Raw genomic sequence first — 22,030 nt, forward strand, 5'->3', positions numbered from 1 at the left:
AAGTCACATCAGGAGGAAGAGTATGCCTGGACAACCCCTTTAACATAGTTATACCCACCATGAAATCAAAAAGTACAATGATTGAATAAAGCTAAATAAAAATCTTTAAAGGAGAAATAGAGAATGGGGAGGCACTCACGATTTCACAGTGCAGCAGTTTTCTTTATTTTCAGTGCAGGGTTGGAGCAGTACAGCATCCGGAGGATGCCATGGCGTCCTGCAGATGCTGTACTGCTCCAACCCTGCACTGAAAATAAAGAAAACACTGCACTGTGAAACAGTGAGTGCCTCCTCATTCTCTATTTCTTATTTATGTATGTTGCACTATATGCTCTGGAGCACTGAGCACATCGTTTGGTTCCAGCTAGTTGGTTGCTTTGCTGCAGCGCTGAATGGCAGATAGCCAGAGCCTGCTAGAGACTGTTTAAAACCATAGACGCCAGTGCCGGTCTTTGTCTACCTTTCTCAAAAAACTAAAGGACTGCAATACAGATACTGTAGAGCTGAACTTATTCCATAAATGACTGTTTAACAAGTTCATAAAAAAGATATCACCTTATTTTTCCTGAAAATGTTGCATAGTTCTAGTGCAAGCCCCCCAATGTGCAAAACATGTGCCACAAACACCAAGGGGGCACAGTTTTGCACGGAGGGTGAAGTTGCACATTATTGAGAGCCCTGCACAAAAATGTTACTTTTTATTCCCGTTTTCTGGCCTTAGCATTGATAAATTCCACCTCTGATGTTTTAAAAATGTTTTGCATGGCAAGGATTTTAAGTCCTTTAACTTCACTAGTTTGTTCTACTCCCCCGAAACACTGGCAGTTTGAGGGCAGAAATGTATTTTCATAAGGCATCTGGAAGTTATCTGTGTATAGCATAGCCATTCCTGCTTACAAAAACCATAAACTCAGTGAAGTGTTGCTTTTGTAGTAACTAGTATGACAAGTAGAGCTGGGATCTTAATGTACTTGTAACTTCTATTGTTCTCAATTGCATAGTTAGCAGAAAAAAATTGTGGGGAGCCCACTACCAAATATAGTAGGTTATATATATAAAAAAAAAAAACATTTGCACCAGACCTCTTTATTGTGGTTGTCCTTTCTCACGTGTTTCATAATAAGGAAGACATATATGATCTTTGAAGATATATAACAGAATCCCCCCCAATTGTACATATAGGCCCTCATTTACTATTGCAAACCCGACATGTTTTGTCGGGTTGTGCGCCAGTTTCGGGCGCAGTAGGCCTGAAATTCTGTCTGCGCCAGAATATGCGCCTGAAATTCTGTCTGCGCCTGAATTTGCGCCTGAATTGAAAAAACCCCAACTAACTCTCTATTTTGCTAAGAAAACCCGAAAAAGGGGCATGACCATCGGGAAAAGGAGGTGTGGTCACATAAAAGGGGCGTGTTCCTTACATTTTCACAAAATCCCAACATATTTACTAAAGTTTCCACAGAAAATATGGTGGATTTCAGCTGAGGAAAAGCCTACAGGTCATAGCATGTGTAAAAAAAGCAAAGTGTAGGGAAAGTAGAAACTGTAGGGAAAGCTTGGTAAATACTGTGGAAAATAAATTGTAGGGAATTAAAACCCACAAAGAAACCTACACAACACTCTTAGTAAATAAGGGCCATTGTATCCATTCTGTTATCATACCAGTCCAGTTATGGACTGCATTATCTTCTGATACAGCCTACAGGGCCAAACAAGGAATGCTATGTCTTGGCTTGTACAAGGTGTCAGCTATGTTTCCTACAATCACATAATTAAACCCCATGCTAATTGGACTGTGTAATAATAGTGTGAATTGCACATCAGGTCTGAAACACTCTAGAGTACTCCCACTTTATTATACAGGGAGTCTATGGAAAAGAGCAGCTGTCAGAGAACAGATTTGTTCCCTTGACTGAATGTTCATGTTTCATTCAATGTGGCCCAGCTGGTGACACTACTACTGCCTTCATCACTAAAGCACTCAACTAACACCAGAGATGCACATGCATGCATCAGTGAACTCAATGTTTCCATGACAGTGCTTACAATTTAAGACATTAAGTGTGATGGCACATCAATCTGATTTATTAATGACACCTCCTAATGTACACTAATACACCATATATTGCATTAGATTTTCCAACACACTGATTCTTAATCTATAGACATGAGTGAGCCCTGCGTATACTGAATAGAACAAGTATTGTATGGAATCGGACCAGTTTCCAGTAGGATCCTTGTAAAATGTAACACTTCATTTTCCAGTGTAGATCCCAAAAAAGAAAACAGTAATTTTGCAACATATACTGGATATTTAATATACACTACTGATATACAAAAATATCAACAAATGTGTTCAAAAAAGTAAGACATTGATACTTTAAACAGCAAACTGTTACACACAAAAAGCAAAATAGAAGTGGTCATCAGCTAGTCTCTTCCTTGAGCTACTACTCTATGACCCCACTTCAAAGCAACTCTTTAATAGCAAGACATGCCATGCAATGCTTTTATAGCAACTCATTCCATGTATAGGTTTATATATACAGTATGGCATGTGTACAATTCTTGAACTCGATCTACCGATCTCACCGACTCTTGAACTATCTAGCAAAATTATAGCTATTTTCTAGATACATTCAAAATATTGAAAGTTTTAAGCAGCATGATTTTGGCCTCTTATGGTCAACATAATTTAAGTTAATCGATTTCCCCCAGCAAACAATCTCCGTATAGGGTCAATATAACTGTAGCCTATATACAGACCTAAAATATATACTGTTTTACATAGGTTGGTTTGGCATAGGAAATCTGTTTACTGCATAAGAGACCTTTAAGACATGTGCCCATGGTTTTTGAGACACAGTAAAATTCAAGCATTTCATGAATGGGCTTTATACTGTTCAACAGCATCGCACCATTTAGTGAATATTAACCACCACACAACCCATATAACCTGGGTAGCTTGATTTTTTGCTTTTGTAGTGTTCTAGCGGTTACTTGACATTACCTAAGCTATATACTTGTTTTGTGTAAATTACCATACAGTTTGCCCAGAGAAGTATCACATACCGCCCACTACTGATAACACAGGGAAACTGGATGCATTGACTCACATTTTCCCTGTGCTGGTTGTTGACACAGTGGTAAATATAGAAACATATATACATGCTTCATTGCAGTTTGCAACTTCAGATCTTGGCTTTTTGTATTGTCAAATAATGAAGGACAGTCTGCCCTTGTTGTGACACATCCTTACATATTGTGCTCCTTTCTTATACTCATGGCACTTACAGATGTAAAATCCTTCTCTGTCTCATGACCTGCTCCTTGAGCACTCATTGTAAATTCTTTATATTCAAAAGGATTGTATTTGTAAACACACAATCAGATGTTATTATTTATTGTCCATGTGCTCTCGTCTTTGACTCTTCTGATCGTGACAGACTTGAATGCTCTTCCTGACTGTAGGCTGGGGTGGAGAAGAAAGGAAATCCAAAATTTTGCAATCCATTGTTGAATAGATTCTGGAAGTAGGTTAGAAGATCTGAAGGAAGAGTAAACATGTTTGTGTTAAAAGTAAATGATGTGCAGCAATATTTTCAGCTCAAGTAATTATTATGTTATATCAAAGCAAAACATATAAGCACAAAATGGCTACTTATTTTTATTCTTTGTGTATCTCTAACCCCAATTAAGTGTCTGTGCCTCTATTTTCTTCTTCTTTCTATACTTTTATTTGTTACAATAAAAAGACATATTAAAAAAAGTCCATTGTTTTGAGGCACATTTTGGGGTGGTCTCTACACACCCCTTCTGTTTGATCAGTACATGCCTAGGTCATCATATCCAGTGTAGTTATTTTCTTACTGTTGTATATGTTGCTTGTTAATGACCAAAACCTATTTGAACACTGTACTTGTAGACACAGCGACTACAAAGCCCTTTTGCCCTTTTACTTGGATGTCTGAAAGACTATTTAATAAATAATTGCTATTATAGGACACAAATTTGCTTTTATGTGTTTACATAGTACATCGTAAGATTCGGTCACAAGGTAGCAAGCAATCTCTTTATTCCCCAAACTGTTGAGAATTTTTTTTTAACAATGTTTTGGTTCTTATTTACAAGAGTTTTCTCTGTTGTGCTGTTGCTGAGGTAAACCATTGTTGGGAGATTTATTTATTTTTCTCCTTCGTAACTAGGCATGGGATACAATATGAATACTGCAGTAATTCAACCTGAGAAGAAACTGAAATGGTCGCACATCCACAACATGCACCTTGATCTAATGCTTCTCAGCAACATTTATTAAACTAACAGGTCATTAGTGTACTTTATGATCATGTGCAAGCCTCAGGTGCTGTGTGGCATCCATTGCTGCCCCGGTGCCGTGTCTGTGGGGAGGCGTGGCCCAGGATCTAGTTTGAGTGGCATTGGGGCTGCTCTGCCAGCTGGTCATTCCCCCTGTGGGCACTGGTGTTGGGACGGTGGTGGTCACCGCTCAGTGCTGCACCATTTTATGCTAGGGATGTTAGGGACCCACAACTTACAGGTGGCCGTGACGTGGCTAGTGGGCTTGCACTTCATGATGTTGCTAAGAAGCATTAGATCAAGGTGCATGTTGTGGATATGTGACCATGTCTGTTTTTTCTCTAGTTGAATTGACTACTGCGGCAAATTTTCTGCAAGACATGAATGTCAAGAAGACAAGGAAAAAGGCAGCTGAGCGTAGACTTGGTATTACTGTGACAGATCAAATAAAAGTGTTCCTCTTTTATGACAAGAACATTGGTGGCAGAAGCTGAAAAGACTATTCCCATGTCTATCAGATGCTATAATATAAAGTTAAGCGAACGCTATAATTGACAGAATCTCTGTTACATCGCTCTATGAATTACTTTCTGTGGGTGAAGGAAAAAAGTCATTTTGAAATAGGATTCAGAGGAAGTTGCTAAATAATCAAAATCTAAGGTTAATATTATTGAAGTGAAAGACTTCGAATGGATAGTGCTACTGTGGGGATGAAAAGTTTGGGCACCCCAGGTAAAAATTTGTATTAATGTGCATAAAGAAGCCATGGAAAGATGGAAAAATCTCCAAAAGGCATTAAATTACCGATTAGACATTCTTATAATATGTCAACAAAAGTTAGATTTTATTTCCATCATTTACACTTTCAAAATAACAGAAAACAAAAAAATGGCATCTGGAAAAGTTTGGGCACCCTGCAGAATTTATAGCATGCACTGCCCCCTTTGCAAAGCTGAGACCTGCCAGTGTCATGGATTGTTCTCAATCATCATCTGGGAAGATCAGGTGATGTCAATCTCAAAGGTTTTAAATGCCCAGACTCATCCGACCTTGCCCCGACAATCAGCACCATGGGTTCTTCTAAGCAGTTGTCTAGAAATCTGAAACTGAAAATAGTTGACGCTCACAAAGCTGGAGAAGGCTATAAGAAGATAGCAAAACATTTTAGATGCCAATATCCTCTGTTCGGAATGTAATTAAGAAATGGCAGTCATCAGGAACAGTGGAAGTTAAAGCAAGATCTGGAAGACCAAGAAAAATATCAGACAGAACAGCTCACAGGATTGTGAGAAAAACTTTTCAAAACCCAAGTTTGACTACACAATCCCTCCAGAAAGATCTGGCAGACACTGGAGTTGTAGTACACTATTCCACTATAAAGAGATACTTGTACAAATATGGTCTTCATGGAAGAGTCATCAGAAGAAAACCTCTTCTACACCCTCATCACAAAAATCAGCGTTTGAACTTTGAAAATGAACATATAGACAAGCCTGATGCATTTTGGAAACAAGTTCTGTGGACCGATGAGGTTAAAATTTAACTTTTTGGCCGGAATGAGCAAAAGTACGTTTGGAGAAGAAGGGGAACAGAATTTAATGAAAAGAACCTCTGTCCAACTGTTAAGCATGGGGGTGGATCAATCATGCTTTGGGGTTGTATTGCAGCAAGTGGCACAGGGAACATCTCACAAGTAGAAGGAAAAATGGATTCAATTAATTTTAAGCAAATTTTGGATGCTAAATTGATGCCATCTGGGAAAAAGCTGAAGTTGAAGAGAGGATGGCTTCTACAAATGGATAATGATCCTAAACACACCTCGAAATCCACGGGGGATTACATCAAGAGGCATAAACTGAAGATTTTGCCATGGCCTTCACAATCTCCTGACCTCAACATAATTGAAAATCTATGGATAGACCATAACCCCTTAAGGACTCAGCCCATTATTTTTACGTTTTCGTTTTTTCCTCCTCGCCTTCAAAAAATCATAACTCTTTTATATTTTCATCCACAGACTAGTATTAGGGCTTGTTTTTTTGCGCGACCAGTTGTCCGTTGTAATGACATCCCTCACTTTATCATAAAATGTATGACGCAACCAAAAAAATACTATTTGTGGGGGGAAATTAAGAAGAAAACTGCAATTTTGCTAATTTTGGAAGGTTTCGTTTTCACGCCATACAATTTAGGGTAAAAATGACATATGTTCTTTATTTTTTGGGTCAATACCATTAAAATGATACCCATGATAACATACTTTTCTATTACTGTTGCACTTAAAAAAATCGCAAACTTTTTAACCAAATTAGTATGTTTAAAATCCCCCTATTTTGAAGACCTATAACTTTTTCATTTTTCCATATAAGCGGCTGTATTTTTTGCGCCGTGATCTGTACTTTTTATTGATACCATATTTGCGTATATAAAACTTTTAATCCATTTTTTATAAAAAAAAAAAAATTGGAATAAAAAGTTATAAAAAAGCAGCTATTTTTTTATTTTACGTTCACGCCGTTCACCGTACGGTATCATTAACATTTTATTTTAATAGTTCAGATATTTATGCATGCAGCAATACCAAACATGTATATAAAATATTTTTTGTTAACACTTTTTGGGGGTGAAATAGGGAAAATGGGACAATTTACGTTTTAATTGGGGGAAGCTTTTTTTTATAATTTTTTTACTTTATTTTTTTACTTTTGTTTACTTTTATTTTTACACTTTAATAGTCCCCATAGGGGAGTATTTATAGCAATCATTCCATTGCTAATACTGTTCAGTGCTATGTATCGGACATAGCACTGATCAGTGTTATCAGTCATCTTCTGCTCTGGTCTGTGGGAAGGCAGATCAGAGCAGAAGATGCCAGGAAGGCAGCGGAGGCAGGTGAGGGGACCTCCATCTGCCGTGCAGGATGATCGGATCGCCGCGGCAGCACTGCGGGCGATCCGATCATCCATTTTAGTGACTGCGATGCTGCAAATGCCGTGATCTGTATTGATCACGGCATCTGAGGGGTTAATGGTGGACATCCGCAGGATCGCGGATGTCCGCCATTACCGGTGGGTCCCTGGCTGTGATCAGCAGCCGGCACCTGCCGCGCATGATCCGGGCATCGTTCCGATGCTCGGGGTTATGCTTAGGACGTAAATGGGGCAGTACAAGATATTAACTCTGTTTGCAGATGCCATTTTTTTTGTTTTCTGTTATTTTAAAAGTGTAAATGATGGAAGTAAAATCTAACTTTTGTTGACATATTATAAGAATGTCTAATCTGTAATTTGATGCCTTTTGGAGATTTTTCCATCTTTCCTTGGCTTCTTTATGCACATGAATACACATTTTTACCTGGGGTGCCCAAACTTTTGATCCCCACTATATAAGGTTTAGAATAAACACAATATAATTGTGAAGCCAAACATCAGACACAAGATCATTGGCAATGGTGATAACTTAGTAATGTTAGCTTAGGTACTCCACCGGGGACATCCTGCATTAGGTTTATACAGTGGATTATTTGAGAGTCATGAGTTTTCATTGAAATGAAGAGCAAAGTGCCTATCTTACTTGAAGAAGTTTCGGAGAAGTTAAATAAAATAATTCATAACTTTACCTTCTCCCAATTGCCTAAGCCCATTAAGTCCATCATAGAACCAATTTTGTAAACTGTCAAGAAGATCTGAAGGAAAGTAGAGATTTGTCACTGTATATTTTGGTTAACACATAAAGGAAATATAATTTTTTTTTTGGTGTTTTATACTTGTGCTACAATAGAATCTCTTTACCTTTACTAAATGTAGTAAATCTTTCAAGTCCATCGTAGAAGAGACTTTGAAAATATTCAGAAATTCCTAAAGGGCAAAATTTATTTATTTATTTTTTCAAGAACTTTATTATGTTATACATAACATACAACGAATATCAAGCAACGTCACAGAAAAGAGCCATGGTATAAACTGTAACATACAATGTCTGATACAAATTTGCAGTAAATATATGTAAATTACCAACCAATTTGGCTGAATGATTATCACATTATAAATACTACACTCAGACACTTTTTAGGGATAATAAAAGAAACTAAAAATTAAAATTTCATAATCCTATTAAATGGAGAGTCGTCTTTCCACCTCCTCAATCCTCTGCTATATCAATAACCATTAGACCCTGTAGCTGTTATTAAATGGGTACTCTGCCCCTAGACATCTTATCCCCTATCCAAAGGATAGGGCATAAGATGTTTTTTGTTCGCAGGGGGGTCTGGCAGCTGGGACCCTTGCAATATCCAGCCAACATAAATTTTTAGAACGCCAGTTTCGTGCAGCCATGGTCGTGACATTACGCCCCCTCTATTCATGTCTATGGGAGGGAACATGATGGCTGTGGGGGCATCAGGCCACTAGAACTCCTTGCAATCAGGCATCTATCCTCTTTCCTGTGGATAGGGGATAAGATGTCTAGGGACTAAGTACCCCTTTAAGGAGTTTCCATAAATGCTTCCCTTAATTTTGTGTACCTCTTTATATATTATATTATACTTTGTTAAAAATGTTACACATTCTATAGAATAACTATTGTATTTGCAAATCAGGTTAACTTTTATTTAGGATATACTAAATCATAGAAAATGTTGCAAACATGATACTATCAATAAAACACAATATCCAAACCTATCTATTTTTATTGATTTTCCAATACACAGCAATGCTACATATAAGATGATGCAAATGCTATATATAAACATTGAAGGGTACATGTAAATTATAATGCAACAACAAGCAGAATAAGCACAAAACAAGGAATCTAAGAGATATCAGAAATACGCAGATCAACTCACAGTGTAACATAAAGGTTCTTTGGAATATAATTTGTATAGGACAGAGCTAAAAAGGGGATGGAATAGATCACATGTACAGAAATTATGATCCATATTTGGATTTTCGGGTATAACTCAGGAACCAGGTCTTGTATGAAAAAGAAATGTAAAAGCATTGGAATCAGGGTAACTTGCACCATTATCCAGTACCAACAGGTTAGGGCAACTGATGCTGGCAACAGATTCTTTTTAAAGGGGTACTCCGCCCCTAGACATCTTATCCCCTATCCAAAGGATAGGGGATAAGATGTCAGATCGCCAGGGTCCCGCTGCTGGGGACCTCGCGGATCGCTGCTGCAGCACCCCGCTATCATTACTGCGCAGAGCGAGATCGCTCTGCACGTAATGACAGGCAATACAGGGACCGGAGCATTGTTACGCCCCTTGTGACGTCACGGCCCTCCCCGGCAATACAAGTCTATGGGAGGGGGCGTGGCAGTTGTCACGCCCCCTGCCATAGACTTGCATTAAGGGGACGGGCCGTGATGTCATGAGGGGCAGAGCCATGACGTCACGCTGCTCCGGCCCCCTGTATCGCCCATCATTACGCACAGAGCGAACTCGCTCTGTGCAGTAATGATGGTGGGGTGCCGCAGCGGCGATCCCTGGGGTCCCCAGCAGCGGTACCGTGGTGATCCTTTGGATAGGGGATAAGATGCCAGGGGCGGAGTACCCCTTTAAGGAGTCATATCCCAAAACTCAAACATAATACAATATACACTATATGGAGGGAACACATGTAAACCAACATTTTTTGCAATATAGTAACAATATAATCACTGCTAACAAAAAAGAAAGTAAATAGGGAAACATATAGACAAGAAGACAAAACGGGACACAGAACAAATCTATTCTATGAAGAAATTGAGCTATAGAAAATACCTGTTAGGGAATTTGAAGCTTTGTCAATCCCACCATAAAAGAGGTTTTGGAAGAAGTTAAAAGTATCTGATGGATTTAAAAAAGTGTAATTTTTTAGGTGATCTTGGTCAATTGAATTACTTTCCAATAATACATTTAATGCCATGGCAATGTCATCAGAGCCTATGAAGTGAGTTCACCATGAATAATCAGCAATCATATCAGCAATCATGTTTTAAAGGGCTATATCAATAGTGATTGCAGGATTTAAAGGTCCAAATTATGTTCAGTTGTTGTCAGGTGACTAATCAGCATCCTCGTAAGGAGATCACAGGGGTTACAACCAGTTAGTATGGCAGTTAGAGGTCTCTGTGCCTGCCATATTAGCTCAGCTGATACAGCTTGTCTCCGGCAGACTGTACTAGCATGGTGATGATCCGTTTGATCAATGTAATTCCAATGCATAGTTTTAATCAGTATAAGCAATCACGTGATTGCTTAGAAAAGTCCCTATGGGCACTCCTTTGCATAATATTTAGAAGAGGTATATTCCCACCACCACCCCTATAGTGCTTTACTAAAATTGTTGAGTTATGTAATAGGCACAATTCAATGATTATGTTTATTATGATGACTATGATTATGTAAAAAATATCAGCGATTTACTGGTATATGTTACTCTCATATTATAGCCCTGGATTACCTTCTTTAAACTGATAGAATTTGCTGAGTCCATCATCAAAAAGACCCTGAAAGTATTGAAGAAGACCTAGACAAAAGTAACAAAAATTTTAAGTTACCTGGGATCATGTAAAGTTTGCCCTCATTTAATGCACACTATTACTTATACTTTAATTATACACTTCTCTTAGTATTTTCTGGGCTTATGTAATTGATGGCCTCAGGATCACTAATCGACAGGTTGCCAACACCCATTACTACAACTAAGCCCCCATTCCCTTTAATGGGAGCTGAACTGCAGTAACACAGTGCTACCACTACACTATGAACAGTACATTGTTTCTGGCCCTGTTTACTTTATAGTGACGGGTGCCAGCTAATCAGTAATTAATGGCTCTATCAATCAAGCGCAGAGCACACAGATCAATGCAGTTCAACTGAACTGCATTGATCTGTATGAGGAATCTAATGATTTATCGTAAAAGGTCCCCTAAGGGGACCAATAAAGTGTTAAAGAATGTAAATAAAGCTTTAACCCACATACAGTTCATTAACATCATTCATATCAAAAGTTTAAATCACCCCCTTTTTCCCATTTTCTATATAAAAATTAAGTAACAAACATAATAGAAATAAACATCTTTGGAATTGTCACCAACTATTAAAATAAAACATTATTTATCCCTTATGGTGATGTAAACATAAAAAAAATGAAAACAACAAACCAGCTTCCCATCATATCCCAATACCAAACAACTGCAGATCATGGCCCAAAAATTTGCTCATTTAGCTCACATACAGCCAGGTATATGAAGAAGTTATTGGGGTCAGAAAGAGTCAATTAAAAAAAATCTAAAAGAAAATCTCAAAAAAGAAAAGAGAAGCAAGGGAAAAACATTAAAAAAAAAACAAGGGAAAATTGCCTATATGTTTTTCTGATTGTCTATATTTTTTTCCCTTGCTTTTCTATTCTTTTTTCTAAGAATTTTGTATATTCCCAGTTTTAACTATACCCCAAGATTTGAATTATACCCCTAGGTGATCCAGTCCTGTCTGATACCTGTCTGATGTATGGATGCAGGAGTTATAAAATGCCACAACTTTCCTAGGCATTTCACTTATACAACTTCCAATACCAGCTATTGAAAAATGGGACCTGGCTCCCCGAAATGCGTATAGCCAATACCCATACCTTTGCTCATACCCCAATATAAGAAAAACCTGAGGATCTGCAATACTATAAACCTATCTCAAGTACAGAAGTGGAGCGCGCGCCCTCTGAATCTCACTCACTCCGCTGGCCAGCATCATCTGATCTGTCTGAGGAACAGTGTCCCGAGGCTAACTTTACATCAGCTTACATTGGTATTACCTGTAAGACGCACTTGGTGCCAACCCCCCACCCCACTTGGGACTTTCGATTCATTATCCCTGTGCCATCAGGTTAAAGTGGGCAAATAACAAGGGGATTCCAGCGCTGCAGAGCGCACCCGCCCGACATATACCAGGCACTTAGTATTAATCCCCATCCCAACCAGGACTTCCAACATACTAGCCCTGCGCCGTCAGGGAAGAGTGAGTGCGCTTCAGAGCGCACCCATCCGGTCTACACCAGCCTCGCTCAGTGTTTAGAATACGGCATGGCGCTGTCCAAGCGATTATCATAAGAGACAGTTTGCTATTTGAACTATTGTATCACGCTACAGTATTGTGGAAATGCACTAATCCATTACCTACAGCACTGCTAATGAGACATTAAGTTTTTAGATTACTACTCAGTCTGCCAAATGGGGAATAATCTTCCATTTACTGTTTTAATATACGAGCATTTTTTACTATATGAGCATTTTATGAATATTTGTATAATTTTATCTTATTCTATCTTATCTATTTAAACCTGGGACATGTCTGGTGCACGGGCCCTGCAGAAGACATAATAGTGAGCATTATTTATGGATCAATAAATATTCTTAGATTTTTAGTGGACGCATTCTCTCTTACTATCCTTTAACCCAGTAGGACTGCTACCATTTTTTGGTTTGTTTCATATAGTATTTTGACACATTGGGTAATGTGTACCACAGTTTCCTCGGTTTAGGATTTTTGATTTATGTAGAGATCCCACAATCCTTTTTCTTTGCACATTCAGAAAAGCCTTACCTTCTCCATACTCAGTAATTTTGTTGAGCCCATCATAGAAGAGATTTTTAATGTGCTGAAGAAGATCTAAAAGAAAATATTACCATAGTTATTGTAGTAAATATGTGTTATTCATATATTATCTGCACTATAGTACCTTTTATATTAACCCCTTCAGGACTCAGCCCATTTGGGCCTTAAGGACGCAGACAATTTTATTTTTACGTTTTCATTTTTTCCTCCTAGGTTCAAAAAATCATAACTTTTTTATATTTTCATCCACAGATTAGTATGAGGGCTTATTTTTTGCGCGACCAGTTGTCCGTTGTAATGCCATGACTCACATAAAATGTATGGCGCAACCAAAAAAATTATATTTGTGTGGGGAAATTAAAAAGAAAACCGCAATTTTGCTAATTTTGGAAGGTTTCGTTTTCACGCCGTACAATTTACGGTAAAAATGACATGTGTTCTTTATTCTTTGGGTCAATACGATTAAAATAATACCCATGGCTAGATACTTTTCTATTACTGTTGTGCTTAAAAAAAATCGCAAACTTTTCAACCAAATTAGTATGTTTAAAATCCCCCTATTTTGAAGACCTATAACTTTTTCATTTTTCCGTATAAGCGGCGGTATGAGGGCTCATTTGTTGCGCCGTGATCTTTACTTTTTATTGATACCATATTTGCTTATATAAAACTTTTAATCCATTTTTTCTGAATTTTATTTGGAATAAAATGTTATAAAAAAGCAGCTATTTTGGACTTTTTTTCTTACGTTCACGCCGTTCACCCTACGGTATCATTAACATTTTATTTTAATAGTTCAGATATTTACGCACGTGGCGATACCAAATATGTACATAAAATTTTTTTTAACACTTTTTGGGGGTGAAATAGCGAAAATTGGACAATTTACATTTTTATTTGGGGAGGGGGATTTTCAAATTTTTTTTACTTTATTTTTTTACTTTTATTTTTACACTTTAATAGTCCCCATAGGGGATTATTTATAGCAATTATTCAATTGCTAATCCTGTTCAGTGCAATGTATAGGACATAGCACTGATCAGGGTTATCGATCATCTTCTGCTCTGGTCTGCGGGAAGGCAGATCAGAGCAGAAGACTCCCATAAGGCAGCGGAGGCAGGTGAGGGGACCTCCGGCTGCCGTGCTGGATGATCGGATCACCGCGGCAGCGCTGCGGGCGATCATCCATTTTAATGACCGCACTGCCGCAGATGCTGTAATCTGTATTGATCACGGCATCTGAGGGGTTAATGGCGGACATCCGCGGGATGGCGGGTGTCCGCCATTACGGGCGGGTCCCTGGCTGCGATCAGCAGCCGGGACCTGCCGTGCATGATCCGGGCATCGCTCCAATGCTCGCGGTTATGCTCAGTATGTAAATGTAAGTCCTGGTGCGTTAAGTACCACCTCACCAGGACGTACATTTACGTCCTGTGTCGTTAAGGGGTTAAGAAGAGTTACCAGGCATTTATACTGAACCATACAACAAACAAATTCTAATAAAAGAACAGGTAAGGCAACTGAAAAGAAATACCTGAGACTTTCTCATATATTCTACTCTCATTATATCATAGCCCTGGATTACCTTCTTTAAACTGATAGAATTTGTTGAGTCCATCATCAAAAAGACCCTGAAAGTAGTGAAGAAGGCCTGGAAGAAAATAACAAACATTTGAAGTTACCTGGGATTATGTAAAATATTCTCTCATTTAATGCACACTATTACCTTTTCTTTAATTCTATACTTATCTTAGTATACTAAAAAGAGTTTTCTGGACTTATATAATTAACAGCCTATCCTCAGGATAGTTCCAGTAAGAAGCGAAAGCACCGGCACATACACTACTATAAGTATACAAGGCAGTCCCGGTCTGTAGATCCACTTCAAGCACCTGTGCTGACAGCGGTGGTGCACGAAGCCGAAGAGATATATATTAAGCAAAATGAAAGAAAGAACAGCGGCAAACACTCACCATTCAGGAGTGTTTATTTTCTTGTTCAGTGCATAAATCGGGTTGCAGCGGGCAGGGGTCAGAGGCAGGGGTCTCGGGACAGAACTGTTTTGTGCCCTTCGTGTGCGAAACAGTTCTGTCCAGAGACCCCTGCCTCTGACTCCTGCCCGCTGCAACCCGATTTATCCACCAAACAAGAAAATAAAGACTCCTGAATGGTGAGTGCTTGCCGCTGTTCTTTCTTTCATTTTGCTTATCCTCAGGATAGGCCATCTATAACTGATTAACGGGGTGCAACAGCCACTACTACAACTAAGCCCCCATTCCTTCCAGTGGGAGTTGAACTGCAGGTATGTATTGCTACCACTATACAATAAACACTATATGGCTTCTGGTCCTGTTCACAGTGTAGTGCCAAGTGCCAAACAGCTGACAAGTGATTGATGGCCTATTCTGGGAATAGGCCTTCAATCTTATAAGCCTGGAAAATTCCTTTAAGCGTTTGTCAGCAGGTCAAACTCTAGTTCTACTTGTTAAAATCTCAACATCCATAAGCATTTTGGGTAACAGCCATGAACAAGTGTCCAAGGCTTAACTGACCCTATAGTGACAGCTACAAGTTGTATGATTTAAACTATTCATCTGAAGAACAGAAAATCTAAAAGTGCAGTGCAGTACAGTGCAGATACCTAGAACAAAGAATAGTATACTTTTGTTAAAAATAAAACAACAATAAATAGGTAGAGCATGATTAACCATTGATCTATAATAAACATAAATGTCAAATTTTACTTATTGAAAAATATTCAGGTAAAAAATGGCTGTTTCATATCGTGCCTGGATGTCATAATTCAGTGCGTTTACCTTTCCCAAACTCAGTGAGTCTGTCAAACCCTTCATAGGCAAGATTGCAGACATACTGATAAAGATCTGTTGGGAAGAGACAGGTATATTTGCATATTATGCACATGCCTATCTAGCCACAGAAGCTGCGATAATATAGCGTCTAATATAGCTGCTAATAAGTAGTCCGCTCAGCATTTCAATGCATGCTTCTCTGAAATACCTTTGAATCTGCATTCTGACTAATAGTGATCAGTTATTTATTAGTGAATTACTCAAACTATAACTGCTACTATTGCTAGTTCCAAGCTGGCCATCTGAGCAGCATATACTGTGCCTGCTTTGAAACTATCTACAGGAAGTTGCCCATATTTAGGTTCCATTGCGCTAAGCGCCCATAATTTGTCCCACTGTACTACAATTTTACCCAGGTGCCACTTTCCAACAGGTTGTGCTTTTTGTCTCTATTCCCTGATGAATCCACCCATGTGAGCAGAAATGTGTTGGAAATGAAGCGAAGTTTTAGGGTATTACTAAGTTGGCCATATGCAAATCATAGTTTTTCATGGATCTTGCATATTAAAGGTGTACTCCGGTGGAAACTTTTTTTTTTTTAAATGAACTGGTGCCAGAACGTTGAACAGATTTGTAAATGACTTCTATTTAAAAATCGTAATCCTTCCAGTACTTATTAGCAGCTGTATGCTACAGAGGAATTTCTTTTCTATTTGAATATCTTTTTTGTCTTGTCCACAGTGCTCTCTGCTGACACCTCTGTCTATGTCAGGAACTTTCCAGAGCAGCAAAGGTTTGCTATGAGGATTTTCTCCTGCTCTGGACAGTTCCTGATACGGGCATCAGGTGTCAGCAGAGAGCACTGTGGACAAGACAAAAAAGAAATTCAAAAAGAAAATAATTTCCTCTGGAAGGACAAATATTTTTAACAGAAGTAATTTACAAATCTGTTTAACTTTCTTGCACCAGTTGAAATGTTTTCCACTGGAGTACCCCTTTAAGCATAATCCATTTCCCTTCATCATTCCTAACCCTGCTCTACAAGGTGGTTATTTTGAGTAAGACAATTAAGACTCAAGAAGAAATTAGCAAATAATAAAAATTCTACTTAGTGTAAATGTACAATAATGAACATAGAAAATTGCTCTTTAATTCTGTTTTTCTTATTTTGTTTTGCTTTAAGGAGCTAAGAAATAGCTTATGTTATTTTTTAGACTCAAGTGACTTCTACGAGACTGTATTGACTGAACTGATTATTACACTTGACTTATTTTGCTTTTCCTTTTCACTGTTCCCTTCTTTGTTGTTATGTTTGTAGACTTAAAGTAAAATCATATTAAAGTTATTTTCCTGATTTGCTGAAATATGAGCAGGAAAGCATTGAAAAGCCTCCTGGATACCATGAAAGCCCTTGAAATGTCTTTGCTACATTTAAAGTAGCATACTACTTATACAAGGATTAAAAGTTAAAGGGGTTATCCAGGACAATTTATATATATATATATATATATATATATATATATATTTTTATAAAGTAAAATTAAGGGAACCGGCACTGTATAATAGGACTTAAAGTCCAAATCGGGTGCTCAGCCTTCACAGGTTCAAACTCCAAACCCTTCTTAAACAACTCCAAAAAAGGAAAGCGGCGCTCCAATGGCAGAAAAAAGGTGTATTTATTCACCCATCAAGTCAAGTGCGACGTTTCAGCCTCACAATGAAGCCTTTCTCAAGATTGAGAAAGGCTTCATTGTGAGGCTGAAACGTCGCACTTGACTTGATGGGTGAATAAATACACCTTTTTTCTGCCATCGGAGTGCCGCTTTCCTTTTTTGTAGTTATATATATATATATATATATATATATATATATCAACTGGCTCCAGAAAGTTAAACAGATTTGTAAACTCCTTCTATTAAAAAATGTTAATCCTTTCAGTACTTATGAGCTGCTGAAGTTGAGTTGTTCATTTATATTTAAGTGCTCTCTGATGACAACTATCTCGGGAACTATCCAGAGTAGAAGCAAATCCCCATAGCAAACTTCTACTCTGTGCAGTTCCCGAGACAAGCAGAGATGTCAGCAGAGAGCACTGTTGACAGACAGAAAAGAACTACTCAACTTCAGCAGCTGATAATTATTGGAAGGATTTTTAATAGTAGTAATTTACAAATCTGTTTAGCTTTCTGGAGCCAGTTGATATTTAAAAAAAAGTTTTTTCCTGGAATACCCCTTTAACTTAAACTGAATTTATTACCCTCCAGTTGTAAGTACTACAGATGAAGCAAACTTTAACTTGACTGCTAATTCACTATGAACCATGAGGCAGCAAACTTTGAACTGACTTTTCAATTACATATGTTAAGTAAAATGTTGATTATAAGTTTGCTGCATCTGTAAGTATAAATTATATTATAATGATATCTTTACAGTAATGTTTTCTAAGAAAGTGATCTCATGGCAAAGACTAGGACTTCTATGGTAAAGATAGGAAATCTGCAAATTATAGCCATTCATAAAGCAAATTTTAGCAGCCATTTTCCCTCATCTGAAAGCAAAGCTACAAATGCTCATTCATCTAATCCTTAAAGATAGGTTACCTTCTTTGTATTTATTAAACCAGTTCACAATGTCATAGAAAACACCCTGGCAGTAGTGAAGAAGTTCTGAAGATAACATAAGAAAAGGTTGTAACCTAAGTACTGAAGTCAATATTTATGTACTACTACAACTACTGTTACTACTTTTCTACTTCTACCACTACTAAGGTAAGTGCTACTGTTATAAATCACTATATATTCAATAAATAACACAATACTTTAACAGCTGTTCATTGGGTAAGTTTACATCATGCTGAAGAATATAGTCTAGTCTTGTTGTACTGAAGGCAACAATTACCTTCTCCAAATCGAGCAAGCCTATTGAGGCCTTCATAGAAGAGACTATGGAAATTGTGTAGAAGATCTGAACAAAAGTTGTTGAATGTGAAAGACATAAAAAAGCGAAATTAGAATAAAGATAATAAGAAAATTCAAAATAAAAATTTTGAGTTCTTAGGGGGAATTCATCAAGAGTGGTGTAGGTGCACATCTTTATACCCCCACTAGCTGAGTACCCGGCGTTGCCCGGTTATTCCTTCCTAATCCTTGTTGGGGAGGAAAATCAACAAAGGAGGAAGCTTTTGACCTCATATCCTATCCTCATATATTGTTGTCATATCCCATCCTCATATCCTGTCCCCATATGCCATCCTCATATCCTGACTTCATATGCCGTCCTCATATCCCATCCTCATATCTTGTCATTCATATCCTGACCTCATATCCCGTGCTCATAACCCGTCCTCATAACCCGACCTCATATCCCGTCCACACAACCTGTCCTCATAGCCTGTCCTAATATCCCATCCTCATATCCCATCCTCATATCCTATCCTTATGTCCCATCCTCAGGTGGGACTGAGTTGTGATGAAGATACTGTAAGTCGAAAATAGAAGGGGACATGGCTTTTTGGGAGGTGGTGGGATTTGCAAGCCAGACTGATGGTCAAAAAGGGTAGAAAATAAAAGGGGTGGGGCTTCAACGGTGGGCAAGTCTTTGTGAGATGGGGTATGGCTTGCAAGCCAGACTGACACATTCACAAGGAGATGCAGAGCAGAGTTTGTGGAGTAAGGTACCATATACTTGCATGGGACTTGAAACAAAAGCCCATCGTTTACATGTAGGGTGTAGGTAAGGGTTCATTTAACTAATATACAGTATATTTTATTTGACATATAAGTAATATGTGTACCAAGTATTATTGAAATATCTCCAGCCATACAGAAGTTATGCTGGAAAATAAATTTCCCATAGATTTGCATGAGACTTTAAGCAAAAACCCCGACCCTTACAAATGGGAGTTAGTTAAGGGATAAATTAACTATATTTTCTTTTTAGTGGACATATAAGTAACATGTGACCAAGTATTATCAAAATATCTCCAGCCGTTTGGAAGTTAAGCAGTAAAATATATTTCCCATAGACTTGCATGGGAGAAAAACCCTGACCCTGGCAAATGGGGGTGTGTAAGGGTTAAATTACCTATCCTATGTTTTCTTTTTAACATTTAACCCTTTAACCCCTTAAGGACCAAGGAAATACTGGTACGTCCTGAGTCCTTTCCCTTTCTATAACGCCGGGCCACAACGCTGGTCGGGCCCGGCCTCTAGCAACTGCTGCGACCCGTGGCTAATAGTGCACGGCAGTCAACCCTTTAGACGCGGCGTTCAAAGCTGAATGTTGCGTCTAAAGTGAAAGTGAAACCATGCCGGTTAGCTCAGGGAGCTGTTCGGGACTGCCGCAGGGAAATATCGCGGCATCCCGAACAGCTGTTAGACACGAGGAGGGTCTTCTACCTTGCCTCATGGTGTCCGATCGCCGAATGACTGCTCAGTGCCTGAGATCCAGGCATGAGCAGTCAAGCGGCAGAATCATCGATCACTGGTTTCCTATGAGAAAGTGTGCAGTGTGTGCAGTGTTATAGGTCCCTATGGGAGCTATAACACTGCAAAAAAAAGTGAAAAAAAATCTGAAAAAGATCATTTAACACCTCCCCTATTAAAAGTTTGAATCACCCCCCTTTTCACATAAAAAAAAAAACAGTGTAAATAAAAATAAACATATGTGGTATCGTCGCGTGCGGAAATGTCCGAATTATAAAAATATATCATTAATTAAACCGCACGGTCAATGGCGTACGTGCAAAAAAAATCCAAAGTCCAAAATAGTGTATTTTTGGTCACTCTTTATATCATGAAAAAATGAATAAAAAGTGATCAACAAATCCGATCAATACAAAAAGGGTACTGCTAAAAACTTAGATCACGGCGCAAAAAATGAGCTCTCATACCGCCCCATACGCGGAAAAATAAAAAAGTTATAGGGGTCAGAAGATGACAATTTTAAACGTATAAATTTTCCTGCATGTAGTTATGATTTTTTCCAGAAGTACGACAAAATCAAACCGATATAAGTAGGGTATAATTTTAATCGTATGGACCTACAGAATAAAGAGAATGTGTAATTTTTACCGAAAAATTTACTGCGTAGAAACAGAAGTCCCCAAAAGTTACAAAATGGCATTTTTTTTCCAATTTTGTCTCACAATGAATTTTTTTCCGTTTCGCCGTAGATTTTTGGGTAAAATGACTGATGTCACTGCAAAGTAGAATTGGTGGCGCAAAAAATAAGCCATAATATTGATTTTTAGGTGCAAAATTAAAAGGGTTATGATTTTTTAAAGGTAGGGAGGATAAAACGAAAGTGCAAAAACGGAAAACCCCCTGGTCCTTAAGGGGTTAAGGACCAAGCCCATTTTCACCTTAAGGACCTGAGCGTTTTTTGTACATCTGACCACTGTCACTTTAAGCATTAATAACTCTAGGATGCTTTTACTTTTCATTCTGATTCCGAGATAGTTTTTTCATGACATATTCTACTTTATGTTATTTTTAAATTTTCGTTGATACTTGCATCATTTGTTTGTGAAAAATTCAAAATTTTTATGAAAAAATTGAAAATTTTGCATTTTTCTAACTTTGAAGCTCTCTGCTTGTAAAGAAAATAGACATACCAAATAAATTATATATTGATTCACATATACAATATATCTATTTTATGTTTGCATCATAAAGTTGACAAGTTTATCAGAGGGCTTCAAAGTTCAACAGCAATTTTCTAATTTTTCACGAAATTTTCAAAATTGGAACTTTTCAGGGACCAGTTCCGTTTTGAAGTGGATTTGACGGGCCTTCATATTAGAAATACCCCATAAATGACCCCATTATAGAAACTGCACCCCTCAAAGTATTCAAAATGACATTCAGAAAGTTTGTTAACCCTTTAGGTGTTTTATAGGAATAGCAGAAAAGTGAAGGAGAAAATTCAAAATCTTCATTTTTACACTTGCATGTTCTTGTGGACCCAGTTTTTGAATTTTAACAAGAGGTAATAGGAGAAAAAGCCCCCCAAAATTTGTAACCCAATTTCTCTCAAGTAAGGAAATACCTCATAAGTGTATGTGAAGTGTTTGGCGGGTGCAATAGAGGGCTCAGAAGGAAGGAGCGACAATGGGATTTTGGAGAGTGAATTTTGCTGAAATGGTTTTTGGGGGGCATGTCATATTTAGGAAGCCCCTATTGTGCCAGAACAGCAAAAAAAAAAAAAACACATGACATACTATTTTGGAAACTAAACCCTTCAAGGCACGTAAAAAGGTGTCCAGTGAGCCTTAACACCCCACAGGTTTTTTTTAATAAAGTGCAGTTTT

The 22,030-nt window shown here is 38.0% G+C and overlaps 1 protein-coding gene across 1 annotated transcript in view; it reads right to left on the bottom strand.

The window, feature by feature from the left end:
- Positions 1 to 263: 263 nt before the first annotated feature.
- LOC130361041 (trichohyalin-like) overlaps positions 264 to 22,030 on the bottom strand; it is a 275,344-nt gene continuing 253,577 nt past the window's right edge. The window contains exons 60-67 of the mRNA XM_056563601.1: positions 18,321 to 18,386; positions 14,496 to 14,561; positions 12,899 to 12,964; positions 10,761 to 10,826; positions 10,079 to 10,144; positions 8,106 to 8,171; positions 7,934 to 7,999; positions 264 to 3,547 (exon numbers count right to left, since the gene is read on the bottom strand). Of these exons, the coding sequence (XP_056419576.1) occupies positions 3,402 to 3,547; positions 7,934 to 7,999; positions 8,106 to 8,171; positions 10,079 to 10,144; positions 10,761 to 10,826; positions 12,899 to 12,964; positions 14,496 to 14,561; positions 18,321 to 18,386 (608 nt within the window). The 3' untranslated portion in view covers positions 264 to 3,401. The remainder of the gene's footprint in view (positions 3,548 to 7,933; positions 8,000 to 8,105; positions 8,172 to 10,078; positions 10,145 to 10,760; positions 10,827 to 12,898; positions 12,965 to 14,495; positions 14,562 to 18,320; positions 18,387 to 22,030) is intronic.

The sequence above is a fragment of the Hyla sarda genome, chromosome 3 (genome assembly GCF_029499605.1).
Source record: "Hyla sarda isolate aHylSar1 chromosome 3, aHylSar1.hap1, whole genome shotgun sequence".
Lineage (NCBI taxonomy): Eukaryota > Metazoa > Chordata > Amphibia > Anura > Hylidae > Hyla > Hyla sarda.